Source organism: Mus pahari, chromosome 6 (genome assembly GCF_900095145.1).
Source record: "Mus pahari chromosome 6, PAHARI_EIJ_v1.1, whole genome shotgun sequence".
Taxonomy (NCBI): domain Eukaryota; kingdom Metazoa; phylum Chordata; class Mammalia; order Rodentia; family Muridae; genus Mus; species Mus pahari.
Window position 1 is genome coordinate 53494935 of NC_034595.1, and position 19784 is coordinate 53514718.

General features: G+C 41.3%; 1 protein-coding gene across 5 annotated transcripts in view; it reads left to right on the forward strand.

Annotated features, from left to right (window-relative positions):
• Positions 1-19784, forward strand: part of Pde4b (phosphodiesterase 4B) — a 524127-nt gene that overhangs the window by 495328 nt on the left and 9015 nt on the right. For 4 of the 5 annotated variants that reach the window (XM_021199490.2, XM_021199491.2, XM_029540327.1 and 1 more), the window contains 4 exons: positions 11705-11798; positions 16986-17164; positions 18994-19092; positions 19229-19393. In XM_021199490.2, coding sequence (XP_021055149.1) covers positions 11705-11798; positions 16986-17164; positions 18994-19092; positions 19229-19393 — 537 coding nt within the window. Of the gene's footprint in view, positions 1-10505; positions 11083-11704; positions 11799-16985; positions 17165-18993; positions 19093-19228; positions 19394-19784 lie in introns of those variants that run through there. The other variant, XM_021199492.2, reaches the window with a different exon arrangement.

Genomic DNA, 19784 nt, shown 5'->3' on the forward strand with positions numbered 1-19784 from the left:
TGTGCTTATGTGCTCCTGTTACTTTCAGAAGAAAATAATTTAATTAAATACTGTTTATTCGAAGTTATTTTACAGACGAGGAGACATTTTATAAAATAGGCCTATTTTCTTATCAATACAAAGGGAAGCTTAAATATCTAATATGACAAAAAAAAAATTAAACATACAAGGTATAATCTCACTGAAAAGTAGTTTCATTGTGGCATGACTTCTCCAGAGTCAGGGGGTCATGGGAAGATTACAGCACTAAGTCAGAGAGGTCTCACTTCAAATCCTACGGCAACCCTCCTTATTCCTTCCTTTCCTCTGTTGAGAACTGAAGGTGGCAAATGAGAGAGCTTACACACTGGTGAAATAGTCGCCAGGTTGCGGATTCTTCCAGCTCCTTAGCGGAGTGACTAGCCCCGGCAAATTGAGATCAAGGTGAGAATCCCAGGTTAACCTCTTCTAGCCCCGCAATGTTTCTTTCCAATGAATGTCTCAATGTGAAGCCCTCCTGGCGTAACCGACTTGAGTTGCCCATTCTTGAGTCCTAGTCCCAAAACCACAGGAGCTTCTTCAGTTCAATTCATTTGGAAGCTGCTCCCAGATTAAAAAGTGCCAATGCTCGTAAGCATTTTGAGTCTGATTACTCTTACTCAGAGAATATAGGCTTATTTTTGTTGTAAACTGTCCACTGTGGCTCAGGATGGGTTCATTACTTATTAACATTTACAATACTGAGGTAAATTCTTTAAATATTTTGTAATGGGCATAAATAAGCAATTATTATTTACTATTCAAAATGTTTTAGAAAATTTGTTAAAACCGGTGGCTTAAGAGCAGCAGGGCTTTATTACTTGCGAATGAGTAAGCACATTCTGTAAGCTTCTCTCCTCATTTCATTCCCCAGAGGACGCCCCCTTCCCTTCTCACACAGTCAGGCCCTGTGATATGAACCTCTCCTGCTATGGACAGTCTTGCCTATATTTCTGCAGACCAGCCTCTTACCATCCTGTCAGTTAACATCGCAGCTAGCCTTTGAGAGACCTGGGATTTGATATGTTTCCAGTGTTGTTTCACATGTCCACTTGACTCTGTGGAGCTAGGAACCTTCTGATAGTTCGCTAGTAAAGGGTAAGGCCTCTACTCTGGATAAGCTGGTTAACTTGTAGTCTGAAACTTAACAGGCCTGACACGCCACTAAAGAGCCCTGTGCTCTGCCAGCTACAAGGCCTTCTCTGCCCACTGTGATGACTATTGCTGGCTCCTCTCTGACCCAGATGAATGAAATACAGCCATGGTGACGGATGCACTGGCTATATTTTTCTCGGTCAGGTGAATACATTATTTGTGTTCTTGACAGGATATGTACCACTGACTTTTTCCCTGCTGTGTTTTAATACTCAGGATCTGCTTGCACAAAGCTTATTCTCCTCTTTCTTAGCATTACATGGCTGTGTCCTTGAGACTGTTTCAACAGGGACTACCAGTATTATATTTTAAATGTTTAATAATCGGACTCATTTAATTTCTGAGAATTTGTGTTTTTTTTTAACTCGTTAAAGATGTTTTTGTAATATTTTATATGATTAAAATACTTTTATATGATTAAAATCTGGATAGGTGTATTGTCTAGTGGTATGTAATATGACTAACAGAGTAAAATTTCAAACTGAAAAGGCCTTATGTTGCTTTTCAAGGAAACTTCCAGAGGGTGTGTAGGGTCTGTGTACCTTGGTATATCTGGGTGTGCTCAGTAGTGAGTGTGCACGTGGAGTCTGGAGGGCAATACCAAATGACTTCCTTTATTGTTTACACCATATGTTTTTTACTTTTGTATTTTTTAAACACACACACACACACACACACACACACACACACACACACACACACACACGGTCTCTCATTGAGCCAAAGTGGCAAGCTACTTTGGCTTGAATGGCTAGTCGATAAATCCCAGGGTTTCCCCCCTACACCTTTCCCCTCAAACCACACTAGAGCCACACTTGCACTGCCACGCCAGGCCTTTCTGCAAGGATTCCAAAGTCAGGTCCTCAGGTTTGGACAGAAAGCAGTCTATACACTGAGCCATCTCCCCAACCCACTGAAAGCCCTCGACACAGAAAACCAAGATGCTAAAAGGGAACCACCTGGCCAAAGGGGATGAACCCCTGGGGAGAAATAGAGCATCTTTTTTTTTTTTTTCAGTATGGTAAATGTATTTGGTTAGCATGAATAAAGCCTGAGTCCTTCCCATGTAGACATTTGATAGGAGTAACTCAGAAAATAGGCTTCGCTCTTTTCTTCCATGCTTTTCATATCTGATCTCATGACTTAGAACTGTGATGGCCAGAAAACTCTGAATCCACCTCAGGGAACACTGGCTACAGGGCAGCTTAGGTTTCCAAAGCCCATCTCTTCTCTTAAGGCTTATATACTCTGAGAACTGGGGTGCCAGAGTGCAGCAGTCAATGTGAGATGTGGTGTGTGGGGATGTGTAAATGTACCTTTCCTGTGAGCAGAAATGGGCAGCTTGCTGTGGGTGATTTGGAAGCTGCCTGGTGAGTCCGGCACTATTTGGTTTACCATTCTCTCAAATGGACTGCACCCATCTGGACAGGAAGCTAAGCCTTCGGAGCCTCGTGATGGCCACGGTTTCACACTCCTTGTATCTTGGGCAGTGGTGTGTCAGTCAACACTGTCTGTCTGCTGCATGGCACCAGGCTGCTTTGCCGTTATTGGACTATAATCTTCACGCTGGCATTTTATTGATGCCAGTAGTATATTCGTACTCCAGTAGCATAGTCAACTAATTCATATGTAACTAGATTGACTTATGCTCTATCTACAAATCTGAGCAAATGCATACACAGCACAGATATCCTTATGTCAGGCAGGCAGTCTGTGGTTATGCCAATCTTTGGTCAATACCTGGAGAATTCTGAAGTATCTTAATTAGAAGATATTGCCTAAATTAAAGAAGCATCGATCCATACTCTTACTAAAATCCTGACTTTTCCAAACAGATTTTTAAAAATGCTATAGCCTCAATATAAGTCCATTTCTAGTTATGGTTTTCATAATAAATAAGAAAATTAACGCTTCATTTATCTTTCTGGCAATTCTGGTTTACACTCCTTAGGCTGATAAATTCTCTAAATGTCAGTGAGCAAGCCTGCACCTGTATGGGTAGCTAGCTGCTCGTGAGTCATGTGACCTGCATGACATGGCACCGCATCACGCATATTGTGGGAATTTTGCAGTTAGTTGTGCAAGCTACTCTCAATAACAAAAAAAGTCTAGTTGCTGAAGAACCACAAGAAACTTCCATGAAGCTGTGAACCCAAAGCCTGAGATTAAAATCAGAAATAAAACCTAGCTTCAAGCATGAATTCCACGGCTTAGAGCGCCCACGAGGTCACAGACATGCGTCTTTCCTCGCCATCCCACTTTAAAGGTGGAAATCCTTGGTCTCTCGCGGGCTCAATAACGTGCAGGTTCCTAGACTAGGCTAGAGCTTAAGAGTTTATTTCCGGATGACAGCACTCAACTATCTCTATATCTGTGTTACAGAGGCGACCAACTTCTCTGATTGGGTTTCCTCGCTGCTATTGAAGTCCACTAGCAGGGCAGCCTAAAATGAATATTCCCTCTTTTTCTTGTAAAAGTTAGATGTCCATTGTCCATCTGACATTGTCTCTATATCCCAACAGAGCTGTACATCTTAGGAATACATCGTGGTGAAAGTGTGAATTCATCTGGTCTAAAGTATGGCCGCTACCACAGGAGAACAATATACAGAATATATAGCTATCTCTTCTAATGGGATACAAATTATCCAAGACATGTGTTTTCATCCTTTAGAGTTTACAAATATGTCCAACCTTCAATTTGTGGCATATTTTTCTCAATTTGGATGTGTATAGTCCAACATGAAGCATGCCAGAATACTAAAAGGGACAAGATACATGCTTCCAGGAGAGAAAAGGATAAACCTGTATAGCTCAGGGTTTCAATGACCTTAATAGGTCCCAGGGTTGACCTCGAAACGTGACAGACTATCGGGCTGTCCCAGCCCTGAGACACGTTAATTCAAAAGAAGTGATTCTTAAAGCAGCTTTGAAACCACCCATGTCTCATATGTTAGGGGCTATAGAAGAAACACTAGCTGAAAACAATATAACTAATATCAAACACATTATAGGCTCTATGGTAACCTTCAGGAAAGTAGGGGAGTAATCTCAAAAATAAGTTATGGCAGATTTGCATAGCCACAGAAATAGTAGACATTTTAAGAAAGGGGGATTTACAATAACTCAAGCAATTTTGGAGTCCGAAAGTGGGAATTCATTCTTAAAAGGAACTGTACTGTCAGGTGTGGTGGTACACACAAGCCTTGAGTTTATGAGGTAGAGGCAAGAACTTCCTAGGCAACATTGCAAAACCCTATCTTAAAAAACCAGGGTCTTCGGCTGTAGTTCAGTGGTCAGATGTCTGCCATGACTCATATTTATGGACTAAGAATGTTTCGGTGATTTTCTCCTTATTCTGCGTAGCTGTCTCCAGGGAGCTGGAGGTCGCCAACCATTGATTTTGTTTTCCATTGGAGAGGATTCAAGACTTAATGATCCATGCATCTGATTCAATGTTTCTATTTTTTTAAGAAATATTATAAGATGTAGGGTTTCTAGCTGAGAAACATTTTTAAAAAGGTTTTAGTCACCAACTTTAGAATCAATATGAAAAATTTTATGACCTTGGGGGCGTAGAAGAGTAACTCAATACTAAACCTGGATTCCTTAATTCTTTTTTCCAGTTCCTGCAATGATTTTGGTCATCTGTTGATTAAGGAGGTTAGATATATTTCACTGTTAGGTCAGCACACAAAATATGGCAAAATATCCTTAGAGATTAAAAGCAAGAAGGCGGAATGTAAATGTTCCAAGAGTGGTTAGTTGTCTTTCATTTCTCAAAAGAAGGAAAGATCTTTATCTAAGAACTAAAATTTGGCTATTTTTAATTAGCTAAAAGTTTGCATAGGCTTTCATCCTGAAAACAAATATATAACTTATATTTATATATAAATAAATGTGTGATATGTAATATCTGAACTATACATATACTTAAAAGAGTTTTATGTTTAAAAGAGCATCTTTGTTTTTTATCCATCAAACCTAGCAATTCTTTGTAGTGGAAGCATAAATATATATAATGCATCATATAATATAATAAACATCATACATAATTTAGAAATAGTATATTGTATAAAATGCTGTGACTGTGTTAACTCTGAGAAATATTTGCAGGTTTTTTTTTTTTTTTTTTTTTTTTTTTTTTTGTCTATTTAATCATGTCACTGTAGCAATTTAGAAGGAAATGTGGGTCATGAGAAGTTTCTGTAAAGGTTCTTATGGGAATTACTGCAAGGTTAGGAAGGGTCACTTCTCAGCATTCAAATAATGTGTGTCATATTTTCTCTCAAAAAGATTTCAGAAACTGTAAAAAGAAAAATCCTTGGAGAGTGAAGGGACTAAGTATGGAGAAACACCTAAAGATTTGGAGAGCTACATAAAGCCTAGTGTCACAGTGCAAAACAGCTGTATACTGCACCCCTCCCTTTCTCCCTTTCCAGTTCTCTGCATGCATGCTCTAATGCGTTGTCCCTACTTGGCCTTTCATATGTCACCTGAGCAAACACTCATCTTCAGGCTGGTGAACAGAACTGGCTTTGTTCATCAGAAATGACAGCCCTTTGTTGCAAAATTGTGATGACAAGATTCACACTTGCTACCTCATATCACTGCGTCCCTGGGCATAGAGGAAGAGAAATGACTCCATCCTCAAGCCATTGCAGAAGAGAGTCTCTAGTGTGGCCCTGGAGTGATGAATATTACCTAACCTTGTGCCCCCCACCCCCAAGCCAGAATTTGCTCCCAGTAGAACCTGTTGGCAAGCACAACACTTCCCCCCTCTCCCCACCCCACCCCCTCGGACTGTGTTCTCTGGCTCAGCTACTCTGGCAAAGGGGGCATGGCCATGGGCTCCTTCTTGCACTCAGTTATTAATTCACCCAGTGCTATTCCACTTGCCTTTCAAATAAGACAAACATGTCGTTAAAGAAACAGGGCTCGGTGTTTTAAAGCAATGGGAAGCAGCACAGTGCCTGAGCTATTAGGAACAGTGGAAACTGAGTTTCACAGAAGCGTTTTAAAGAACTACACCATAGCCTTGCTCCAGAATTTTTCTCCTGTTTTATTTTAAATTCAGATTAAAAAAAATAAAAATAAAAAGCTAGGGACTTTAAAATCAGCCATCTCACTCAACTAAAGAAACAGAGACCAAGAAGTCAACTCATTTTATCTGAGGTCACAAATATTGCTCGTCCTCTCTCACTAACCTGGGTCACCGGCTCTCCCTCTCTGTCACCCTGAGTGTCTCATGCGTGATCTCAAGAGGGATTTTTCAGCCCCTCTGCTTTCCTGATTCTTGGGAATTCTTATAACATTATGACTAACAAGAGTATAAAATATGAGTCAAAAGTCAGTCCCCAAAAGTCATTGTGACTTTAATGAGTTCGGCAGTTGTTTCAAACTGCAAAAACAGGAAAATCCTACACAATAAGGCGCCTGTCTCACAGCTGGGCTCCTACGTAGATGGCCACCCACAGGAGCAATGACTAGGGCTGTCTTCCTCTCTTTGGCACCTTCCCTCCCCCCTTGCTTCCCCCCCCTCCTTAAAATTTTCTCTCACTGATTTCACCAGGTTATCATTGAGAAAAAAGTATCTTTTCAGTCCAAAACTTTTCAATTAAAAAGCTTTTAATGATTTTAATGATATTTTTAATAATAGAGAATCACTGCTAGCAAATTCAGATTAGTATAAAAGTAACTTTTTCACAAGCATGATGTTAGTCCTTGTGCCTGCTGCCTTCTGGCTTTTTTTTTTTTTCCCCTGAGAAACATAATGCTACCAAGGATCCTTTCAGTTCACCCTTCTATGTGAAGTCACAAAGAGCTCAGGGCAGTGCCTGGAGATCTTTGCACAAACCTTAAGCTCATCTTTTGAGAACGAATAGAAAGCAAGGACATGTTCTCATCACTTTAGAAAGAGTGGCTCAGAAACTGAAAGAAAAATTGAACTTATTTGACAACATTTAATTTCAAATATTTGCTAAGCAGCCTCTCACTATTTAAAGAAGTCTGTGTTAAGTTTTGGTACACAGTAAACAGCATCACACATTGCCTTTCTTATCATTTGTAATACTTGGAACAAAAAATTAAATTTAAAAAAAATCACAGATGATTTTTTTTAAAAAAGAAAGAATATTCTAGAAAAGTGGTATTAAGTCATTTTAAAGTAATAACTCTTCTCTTTCTAAAGCCTAAATGTAATTTCTCAGTAGTGCTTGTAGATCTAGTGTTGGACAGACCCAGCTTTAGGGAGGTGTGGGGAAGTTTGTGTTCTAAGGGTTCATTCACAAACTTTGTTTGTCTGTGTTGAAAAGGGAATTTGGCCATTTCCTCTGGGGACATTATTTCTAGGTAGACTCTAACAGGGCTTTCTTGTGAGGACAGATTATTAAAGAAAAATAGGATATGTGTACAGGAGACACGGGAACTCATTTATCTTTGAAATAGCACCTTCCAATTTGTGGATTCTCCACTGCATTTGATGAAGTAAATAAATCCATTCCCTTCCAACCCCACAAGTCCTTGGGCCATGGTTTCACTCTGGATCCATTTTACCTTCATATTGAGACAACTAACTGGGTAAGTCGACAGGAAGGCTCCAAGAGTCTCAGGCTGTGGAGGTCTGAGTTACGACTGATATGTGTCTCCTTAGCCAGTGGTTTATTCTTGCACACAGAAGCATCTCCAGTTCCCTCTCTGCTTACCTCAGCAGTACAGAAAGAGTTTTATTTTCCGAGAGGAGCTAGTTGCTAGTAAATACTGTGCCCAAACTGTAGGAGGCTGCCCTAGAATCTACCACACAATCTTGAGAGGTTGGGGCAGAGAGGTGGGTTGGAAGTCCTGTGTCTTATTCCTGTTTCACAGGAGAAAGATGGGGTGATGTCACAAGGCCAGCTCTAAAGACTGATAATCAATACTGAGGCTTGATTGCTGTGTCATGGCTACTTATAACTTGCCAGATTCAGATACTGAAAACCCATCTATCCTGAGTTCCTCCACTGTCCACCAGCTGGCACCTTAACATATCAATTCCAGTCTTGGCTTGTCCAGGCACCAGGGCTAGCCCTACCTTTGCTAATCAGACTTTGTCTTGTTAGAAGGCCATATCTGCCTTTCTTAGTCTTTCAGAGCCCCCAAACAAGTGGGCCCTTCATAAATTTTTTTTTTTTTTTTTGATGAGAGCAATGATTGCCTTAGTCAGTGTGGTGGGGCCCTCCCTTGCTGAGGAAAACCAGTAGTGGTTGCTAAGCAACATTTAAAAGGTCTAGATTGGTTTCTGATCCTGGATGACCTCCATTTGTATACTTCGCCATGTGTATTTTATGGTTACCTTAGGATGACTTTGGAAAACTTTGTTTTTGGTATGCATTGGCCTGCTCTCAGTAATAGGATCATAGGAGAATTCATTTAGGCATGGAAATAAGGGAGATGGTATTCCTCTGTTTATTTGCATGAGTACACTGACCCCTTCTGTAAAGATACAGAAGGTGTGTAGTTTACTTAGCCCCATGGCTAAAAACCACCATCCTCTACCACACAGAATCTTGAATCCCAAGAGGTTCCTACGACAAAGAGAAGTTATATGGGGGACGGAGGAGGAACAAAGTATCTTGCCATATATGAGTCATTTTTGACCTGCTCTCCTCTCCTGAGCAGAGCAGCCAACCAAACCGCTAAGTAGTCCTCTTTACCCTCTTCAGACTGTTAAATGAGGATTAGTCAATGGGTCCTAATAGATTTGTCTCTTCTTCTAGAATTTTGAAAGTTGATTAAAACCCTAAGAGAACTTTCATTTGCTCTTTTGCTTGCTTTTTCCCCAACTGCTTTGCATGGCCATTTGAGGTGTCCCATTGGTGTTTGTTGAAAACATGACAGAGTGATTTGATTGAGGTAGGATGGTCCTAGTGGATTCCAGGATGTTTGCAAGTGTTTCAGAGATACCAAAGGAACCAAAATGCCTGGCTATTGCATCTATTATATTTGGCTAAGTTTTGGGCGGGAGGTTGGGTGGGGGACTAGATACGAGATCATTCGTCTCTAAGCTTTTATGTAAAATATTTTTACTTCAGTTTAGTGTTTGTTACTTCACGAAAGGCCAGCAGACCAATCAGCACTTATAAAGCTGTCTTTTCCAGCTTCCCAGTCTTCAGTAAGTGCTGAGTCCATGGCTTGAAGAGGCCATAGTGACAGGGTTATATCTTAACACATAACTTGGAATTTATGCAATTCACCTGGAGTTCAAAATTGCCCTGAGGTTCAATGTGTAGTCTATAAAGCAGAAATAACTGACCCAGAGGTGTCAGGTTACTCTTGAAAACATACACACATACACAGGCAGGGATACCCAGAAAGGCAGTGGTTGTGTCTCTGAGGACAGTGTGAGGTACAGTGAGCCCACAGGCAGAGACTCGGGTTCGGCCTGGCTTCACCTCAAAAGAGAGCTCTCTGGGGAAGCAATGGTTTGACCTGAGTCTCAGATGCCTGAAGTGAAGCCATTGTCAGAGGCAGGATGCTCATTTGGAAAGGGAATGCCTCACAGGAAAGAGAGCCAATTACAAGTTCAGGCTGTTGCCATGGTGCTTTGCTGATCCTTCAACATGCAACACAGGAACTCCTCCGAGGAAGGCTAGGAAATAGGATGTAGGGGAGGTGGGGAGAAATGAAGTCAGCTAGGGCCAGGCATCCCACTGCCTGCGCTGTAATGCTGACAAGAAGGGGCTGGCAGGGGAGCCAGGAAAAGAATGTCATTTTCACCATGTCCTGGGTCGCTAAAGTGAAACTAAAATTATTTAACTCTGAGACATTTCTAGCATGAAATATAAGATGTAACAGCAGTAAAATATCACATAAGCATAACGGCAGATAAATCGTTGTTCATGCAGCAAACGCTTTCTCAGATTTTCTAGCATACTCAGGACCCTACACGGAAAGGTTATGAATTTAATCCATTTGCTGACTATGATGTAATAAGCATATTAATGAACTTACTGAGTGCAGAAAATTGCACACTGCATATGAAGTACTTTTTGAACCAAATAAATTAATTCCATCCCCATTCATTCCACCGGGAAAAAGAGGCTAATGCATCAGCACCCAGTTGGTGGGCAAATAATGTTCCAAAAGCTGGTCTAAAAGAAATTCTCCTATCCTGGAAGCCAAGTCAGAAAGCAGCTACAGTTCTAACCTTTTCCAATAAAAAAAAAAATTAAAAAAAGCTCGGCATCAATTAATCAAATGCACCATCACTTGGAAGCAATTAGAAGAGCGGAGTGCTGCTGTGTCAGGCTGCATCCGCCGAGGGCTGTCTGCGGAGGAAGAGAGGGTTAAAGAACACCTAGCTGGAACGGGGGAGGGTAGGACCTCAGGTTTACTTAAATATTCATGGGGCTTCCTCCATTTTAATCTTCTCTTTTTTAAAAGATGGCTGTTTCCCAGTCAGACAGCTCCCGAGGGGAAAGAGATTCCCCGCGCCCTGGCAGAGTTGGACTCTTCTAGGGTGGAAACCCCTCCGGGCACCAGGACTGTTCCTAACTGAAGAAGTGCTTCAAGCCGGCCAGCTGAATACATTTGGACAGGCTCTTGCTCCTCCTTCTTACAATTCCGGGTTTCATTACTCTCTTCTGCCTGGAAATAAGCAGGGAGGGAGCGCACGCATAGGCTTCTTGCGAGGATGGGGTGTGAATGAAGATGGGCTCGCTGTGGATTAGGAAGTACCACCCATCTGGAAGGCTTTGTCTTTTCTAAGTTTTGGTTCTTTAACCAACTGGAACTGCAGAGGTTTCCTGATCCCCTGGGAGACTTCTCTCTTAGAATTGAATTCTTTCAAAGGGATTTGTGGATTGTGGCAAGAAGACCTTCCAAAATGCCTGAGGCAAACTATTTATTATCTGTTTCTTGGGGTTATATCAAGGTGGGTCAATCTGATTGTGTTCTGTGTCTCTGATAGAATGTGGTCGTTTTTTATGTCCGTCTGTATTTCATGGAGTGGACGGCATGAGCAGTGGTTTAATTGGTATATACGTTTAGCCCACAGGTGCTTTTTAAAATGAAATAAGACATGTTATCTTGCTTTGTATTTTAATGTACTGTAATGTGTTTCAATTCTGGTTCTTCTCAACTCTGTTTTAAAAGAATGCTTTCTGCTCTTCTTTTCATTTTTTCTTAAACTTTTCACTTAATCTGTTTTCACTGAATGCGTTATCACGTCAAACTATATTTTTGGGAATATTCCCAGTTTTCCTAATTCAAGTGACATTATTTTGGCCTTTATTAAAATTTCTTTTCCTGAGTTTGCCACTTCAAAATCAACCAGAAAACTATTTTAAGAGATTTTAACAACTATTTTTTTTTTCTACAATGACATTGGGATGATTTCAAATTGAGGGGACATTGTGATTTCTATTGTAGCCCTCATTACCTAATGACATTGGCTGGTGATACAGTCTCTTGGTTCCTAGAAAGTGAAGTTGGAAGTATGGCAATCTTTTGCTCTTTCCTAGACACTTAATGCATTTTCTTTTCTTTATAAACAGTTCAAAAGGATGCTGAACCGGGAGCTGACACACCTCTCAGAGATGAGCAGATCAGGGAACCAGGTGTCTGAGTACATTTCAAACACGTTCTTAGGTAAGATGGTAACAGGAAAACGCCCTGAGCTTCTGCAGGGTGAATTTTTACCGCCTACCAAGGGCACCCCTGTGAATTTGGAGTGAGGTTAAAGGCAGAAAAAAATCCATTCAAGATAAGAGCTAAAGCCATTCTCTATAGGAAAACAATAAGCAAGAAGATAATATTTCTGAAATGAAAATACCCTCTAAATCTCAGGCTATGGTGGGCTGCTTGCACTTCTATGGTTTCTTATTATTGCCCCGGTCCTGCAGGGACCTTCAGAGCAGCTGAAGGTCTGATACCCTACCCAGCAACACCAGCATCTCTTAAAAAAAAAAATTCTCCTAGTAACTGGGCTTTAAGACAAAAGCTTTCCTTTTAGGTGGTTCGTAAGGGTCATGCCACCTCTACATGCAGAGTCCAGGAGAGCATATTCTGGAAATAATTTGACTGTCGCTTTGGTGGGTTATTTCTTAAGGATGAATGTATGAGTGTAGGGGGAAGGGTTGATGTCTGAGAGACCTTGTTTTCTCTAAGCTGTACCATTGTCTCCTCATTCTGATTTTTACTGCTCTCTGCAGTTATGTGGACGGAACTTAACACAGAGCACTGGCCATAGGTTTGCAGGGGTGGTCCTCAATTACTCCCAGGGTCTTGTTTGACTCTTAGGAATTTCTTAAATTTTCTTAAGGGGAACTTTTGTATCATGAACCTATTCTGCCTGTTTTAATGAGGCCTGCAATATTGGTATATCTGTACCTCAAAATGCATGGGAAGCCCTGACATTTGAATGCTTCTCGCTTTGCGGTATCCTTGCTTACATAGCTCCGTATTTTTCCCCCCAAGGAAGTGACCCATTTTTCCAGCTGAGTATCCCAGCTTTCTTTTTGGCACAGCCCCTTAGTAAATGAGCATTTGCCTTGATGTCTTATGGAGCTACAGTCTGCCTACAGCTCTGTTTAAAAAATCTATCTTTTTCTTTAAAGCAGTTAGTTCCTCCTAACAGGATATCAACCGGCTTTCTCAGCAGCTGCCCATGCAGTGGTGCTCAGTACAGCTTTACTGTGCAGCCCTCAGTCCTTCCAGCAGATCAGCAAACTGCAGATTAGCACGCAGAGACCATCCTACCGGCTCTTGCCATGTGTGGGTGTCCTCCAGCACCTGCTGTTCCCAGCTGCAGTTGCAACAATGTTTCCCAGAGAACAAAGGAGAGGAATTTTTACACATACTCTGGTCCAGTGGTGGCTGGAATATAAACAAAGAGAACGCATTATCACCCATCCTTTTCTTCTCTTGGCTTTCCCCATTATCTCTGAACACAGGACTCTTCCTCACACTATCTCATGAAACATTCAATTATTTTTCCTAAGCTGGGAACTGTTTTCAGGACATTTGACACTGACCACAGGAGTGAAGCAAGCACTAACTTCCCTCAGTGTTAGTATTAGAAGGATGGTGTGTGTATAGGTGTGTGTATATGCCCTTGAATGTGTACATGGCTAGGTGGGCAAAGGGGAAGGTTCTTAAACACAGAAAAAAAAAAAAAAAAAAAGGATGCAGACACACAAGAGGCACCATGTGCTTCATTTGAAATATGGGAACCCGGGGAGAGATGCAACCCTTCGGCTCCTTCAACTCTGACATTCTGTGAGTCTTTCATGGGCACAATTACTCAGCAGCTTCCCTGAGACACACTTGACCCCCCTGTAATGAGCATCAGCCTTGCAATTTGTACAGACAATCAAAGCTTGCTTCTGAAATACAAATGCAGAGCAGGGGACTCTTAGCTCTGTCTTGTGGGAGAGGGGCTGTCCCTGGAGAACCTTGAGGCCTCCTCATAAACTGTCATATCTGTAGTGGATTTTAAGGGCCTCATGACACAATTTCCTCATTATACAGGAAACAGAACTGAAGTTGTGAAGAATGAAGGAATAACCAATCTAAAGTCACTTGACTAATATTTTTCTGAGCCAGAACTATTAACTCATTAGACTTTTAGAAATAAATACCAGATACCATCCTTTATCGAAATTCATGAAAGCATGAAGAATAGGATCCCCTCTAAGGGTGTGATGTGGATACTATTTGGGATTTTTTTTTTTCTGTAGAAATCAGGATGGTTGGAAATACAAAGGAAGGGTTAATAATTTCTTGGTATATAAAAGGCTTTGTTCTGAAAATAACAATCATTGCAGAACACATGGAGAAGACATTATCTCGGCAAGAGTGGGAGAGTGTTAGAACCTGCCCAAGAGAAAGAAAGGGTACCTCCTCACCCAGTCATCTGTGAAACTTGTGGGTTTTCCCATCTGAAAGGACAATGTTTATGCAGGACACAGAGAGCCAGGCGGCAAACCGTGGGCCAGCCTAGGCCCTTGCTAATGCTATGATATGACAGTGGATTTCATGTTGCTGGGAAAAGTGGACTTTGGCGCACCTAATGTCAGGAGAAGTAAAAAGGGTGTAGGAGCAGGCCACGGATATAAAACAAGCTTTTAAAGTGTTACATTGAAAGCTACTCAGTAGTTTTACAGGTAAAGAAAATTTTCTTTTTAAATATACTCAGCATCCTACCTCGAAAGCTAGACGTTTTAAGGTTTGAGGGAAGGAGACTTAGAATTGTCATGCTCACAGGACCTAGCAAGCAAAACCCTTCAAATTGTACCACTAACAGAGTTTAAGGCCAGTTCTCATATGTGTTTTTTTGCTTGTTTACATGCTTGCTTTGAAGTAGCCCATGGTGTCTCCACCATATTCTGACAACTAGAAATGCTAATCCGCTGCGGGTTTTTTTTTTTTTTTGAGTCTGTGGTTCAGGCTGTTTCCATAGGAATCTGACTAATTGCTTACCAGAGAAAATTCCAAGTAGGGAAGCCTTGCGCTCGGGCCAGTGATGACGTAGGGGAACACCCATGAATGTCACTGGTACCTCGGCAGATAATGCGCTTCTTCATTGCCGTGTTCCAGGCACAACAGTTGTTCTGCTCAGTTACTCACTGGTGCAGGGAACCTTTAATTAACCCAAACCAGAAGAGCTGCTGTTCCCACCAGAGATGCTTAAATCTGCAGAGGCATTGAGGAATCCAACAACGTTTTAAACCAAATGGGAAGAACGGTAGTTGGGAAAAGCACAGGCTTTCATTCTCGCAGAAAGTGGTCGTTATTAGCCATGGAGTGACAGGGGAAAAAAAGGGAGCTTCAAAAGTAAAATAACATATACTTTCCACACCAGAGACTGGAAAAAGATTTTTAACAGGAACCCTAAGGCCTGGGCTCTGGGCTATTAAATTGCTATGTACAAAGTAATTGCAGAATAAATATCTGTTAACTAGGTCGTCCTTTGAGTTTGGGCAAATTGCTGACTTCATCTGAGAAATGAGTGTGGGATTGTTATTTGTTCCCAAATCTAGTTCTGATCATCCAGACAGCAAGGGAAATTTAGATAGATAGATAGATAGATAGATAGATAGATAGATAGATAGATAGATTGATTGATTGATTTGGGTGTGGCCCATACATTTGTGGATTGTTTTAATTTTCTCAGTGCCATTTGACACCAAATACTTTCAAAACCTCTAAATTAATTGAAGGGACTAAAATTCTCTAATCAAAAGTTATAGACTTGTGAGCTAGCTCCTCCAGGCCTTTCAGGGCTGCTGGCTCCCCCAGCAGCCAGGTGGTAGGTAGGCTGAGCATGAAGCTGGTCCTATCTTGCTGTGCTTGCTTTGCTTTGACTGAATGTCCCCAGGGCTTGTGAGCAGGCAGATGTCCCCCAGGAGGACACATGGGTATGCCATCATCTGCAGGAGTCTGAAAGCAAGTCAGTCCTGTCCCAGCATGTCATCTGGATGCAAGCCATTCTCAAATGGGGAGACTGCTGCTATACTGATTTTCACTGTGACAAGCAAAGAAAAATGTGGGCACTTCTGAGAGCCGCATTAACTATTTCAGCTATGGGTATCACTTAGTCCAAGGAAGGATTGGGTCAGCAATGGAACCAATCACTACCTTTGTGCCCCTACAGGTGTCCCTGTAGCAAGACAGAGGTCATACACTATCACAAGCACTCAGAATTCCCTGCAAAGGGAAATATAGTTTTTGACAGTCAATAGGTAATAGTAATATAAGGAGAGATTTTACATGCATTTAAATATTCATTTATACTAATACTAGCTCTGCTGTTACCTTGCAAATTTAAAAGAAAACTGAGATTATCAATAATTAATAACCGTAAACATATTAGGAACTAAAATGCCTATTATGAATAAGAGGCCTTATTATTTATTAGCAATTAATAGGCACAAAACATGAAGAAAATCAAATTATAACCTTCCCCAAAACCTCAAATAGTAATGAACCAAAGCTTTAAAAGAATTATTTGAGGGTTATGAAACCATTTATTTTTCTAACATATATATTCTTATTTAAACTGAGCCTAATTAAATTCATATGCATTTTTACATAAAAAGTAATAAAAATATAATAAAATGAGCTTTTGTTAAACTGGGCCTGTCTTTTACAATTAATTTTTTGGTGCTGTTTGTTTTAAGCTGAGTCCCATGTAGCCTAGGCTAGCCTCAAATTCATTATTTAGGTCTGTGGATCCTTGTCCTTCTGCCTCTGCCTCCCCAGTACAGAACCACAAACCCATCCACGCCACTATGTTCACTAATGAACATTTTTTTTTTTTCGAGACAGGGTTTCTCTGTGTAGCCCCGGCTGTCCTGGAACTCACTTTGTAGACCAGGCTGGGCTCGAACTCAAAAATCCGCCTGCCTCTGCCTCCCGAGTGCTGGGATTAAAGGCGTGCGCCACCACGCCCGGCACTAATGAACATTTTATACACAAAAATATGTCACTCACTTTAACAAAATCTTTTTATATAAATATTGGTACTCCACATTGAAAATGTGATTGTAACTCTGGTTACACTGAACATAGAAGATGGGGTTTGGGTCTGATCTCTGCCACTTCTTATTTATGTCACTTGTTCCTCTGGACCTCAGTTTACTTTGGCAGTACCATGGAACAACTCATGTGTCTCCCACCTGCTTCACAGTCCCATCTGCAGGTCAAGTGAGGCCATGCTACAAGGGTTCTTTACGAAATTTCAACCCCATTACACAGGGTTCAAGTTGTTCTGAATGCTATTGCATGCACACTGGCACATAGGTGCTCAAAAGCATGTTCACTGTTCTGTTGCAGACAAGCAGAACGATGTGGAAATCCCATCTCCCACACAGAAGGACAGGGAGAAGAAGAAGAAACAGCAGCTCATGACCCAGATAAGTGGCGTGAAGAAACTGATGCACAGCTCAAGTCTGAACAACACAAGCATCTCACGCTTCGGAGTCAACACAGAAAATGAGGATCACCTAGCCAAGGTGAGCATGAGCTGGGCACATGTGTGTGTAGCTCTCCGCTGCATACTCGCACACATTCACACACACGTACATACACACACTCACACGTGCACATACACACACAGACTCTCATACATACACACACACACACACACTCACACATGCATACGCTCACACCCAGGGACACCCAGGAACACACACACACACACACACACACACACACAGAGGTGCACACATGGACACACACACACACACACACACACACACACACACCATCCAACATTTATAGAAGAAGAGGGATCCCATATCCTTTGCCAATGAGTTTTATGATACAGAAGCTGATGTAGCCTCTTTGCTAACTGCTGGAGCACCTGACCAAAGTTCTTCTATACCGAAAGACTGTTCCTTTGTCCTGAATATAGGCTCAGACTCAGTAACACAGAGTTCTTTGTGGGCAGAACATCCCGCTGGGGAGGATACAGAGAAAGCTGGCAGGCTGGGCTGCATTAGCCCAGAGGACAAAGAGGGAAAGTATTCTGGGCACCAGGGAGAAAGTCTGCCATGATTGGCAGGGCTAGGGATAACATGAAGAGCCTGTGACAATGCAGACCACTAAGCCCAAACCCAGTAGTGGAGGAAGGGACGGAAAATGTCCATTACTCCTGTAGGAGGCTGCACAGACACTGGCTGCTAAGTTTCTTGCAGCCTGGTCAAAGGATGGAGTGAGCTTCCTTGGAAAAATTCTTCCATGAGGTCTTCTGAAAACGGCCATCAGAGAAAAGTTGATTAAACATTAAGCCAAGCCTCTGGCCAGTTATTCAAATTGAAATAAGTTACTCCCCTCAGCAGATCATTTTTGGAATAATACCATAGCAAAGGTCTAAATGATATTCCTTCCATGTCTGTGGGTGGTCCATCAACTCTAAGCTATAACCCATATCAGGCAGTCTTCATGACCTATTAATACTGAGTTAGGATTGAGTTCTACTCACTCCTCTGGCAGCTGAGTCCCCCTGATTTGACTTCAGGGATAATGAGAAAAGGCTAGGGAGTTTCCTCTGCTGTTGCTGATGTAGCAAGGGAGATACAGGGAACAGGACCTTCTAGAAGCCTGTGTACATTTGACCTGCCTTTGAAGGTAGATGAAGATGGGGTGTTGTCAAGTATAGATCAACAACTCAAGTTTTAAATGCAAACATACATGGGTGTTTCTTTATATATATATATAAATTTATATATATATTATCATTTAAGCACTGATTATACATGCTGCAGACAAGAACAGACTCTATATAATGAGTAGCTAATACCTCCGGAAATTTAAATACCATCACCTTAATGCTTCACGCCCTGACTGCAAATGTTTCTGGACTAGAACTTGGGCTTGCTTTAACTTTTTTTCCATTGAAAAAAGGAACCATTGATATTGAGTTGTTTTTTTGTTTTGTTTTTTAGAGATTTATTTATTTATTATATATAAGTACACTGTAGCTGTCTTCAGACACTCCAGAAGAAGGCATCAGATCTTGTTACAGATGGTTGTGAGCCACCATGTGGTTGCTGGGATTTGAACTCCAGACCTTCGGAAGAGCAGTCGGGTGCTCTTACCCACTGAGCCATCTCACCAGCCCACATGGGTATTTCTTAACAAAGGAATATGTAGAAACCTGTAGTTATCACAAAGAGGATATTCAGCCAGCCCACCATTCTCAGATTCTTATACAAACAGAACTCTAAACAAATGCATGAAAGACTTGGTAGCTAATTTCTTCCAAATAAAATCTTATAAAATATCTTACAACATTAAAAAAGAACTATTATTCTTAAATGCCTCTCATTTTGATTTGCAGGAGCTGGAAGACCTGAACAAATGGGGCCTTAACATCTTCAATGTGGCTGGGTACTCACATAATCGGCCCCTTACATGCATCATGTATGCCATATTCCAGGTGAGACAGATGGAGCAAACACCGATTATCTGGGAACAGAGCTCTTTATATTTTATACTCCATGTTACTTTTATGACAACCTTTTCTCTAGTTTGGACATCCACTTATTCATACCTGAATCCATTTTCCTGCATAGGAAAGAGACCTTCTGAAGACGTTTAAAATCTCATCCGACACCTTTGTAACCTACATGATGACTTTAGAAGACCATTACCATTCTGATGTGGCCTATCACAACAGCCTGCATGCTGCTGACGTGGCCCAGTCAACTCACGTTCTCCTTTCTACGCCAGCACTGGATGTGAGTAGTTATGGTCTGTTTCGCATACCCACCCATCCTAGTTTTTTAAAAGTATCATAAATGCACAATACCTTTATAAAAATGATGCACTTGAATGACCCTGGGTACTAGAACTACTTCTTTGGTAGCTATGGCATTCAGCAATTTGGGTCGCTTAGGAAAATAGATAACACTTCTGCTTTCCTCATCTTCCAGTATCAGTGTATTGTTCCTTTTTTCATCTTTGCCATCTGAAAGTTATTTAATTATGAGACAATGAATTAGACCCATGATTTATTTTCATCATATTCCTAGTAAGGGATACACTGTATCTCAAGGCATCTTCTTTAGTGTCTGTCATACAGTACATATATACTGTATGTAATCATCTGAATTGCCCCAATATGTACTC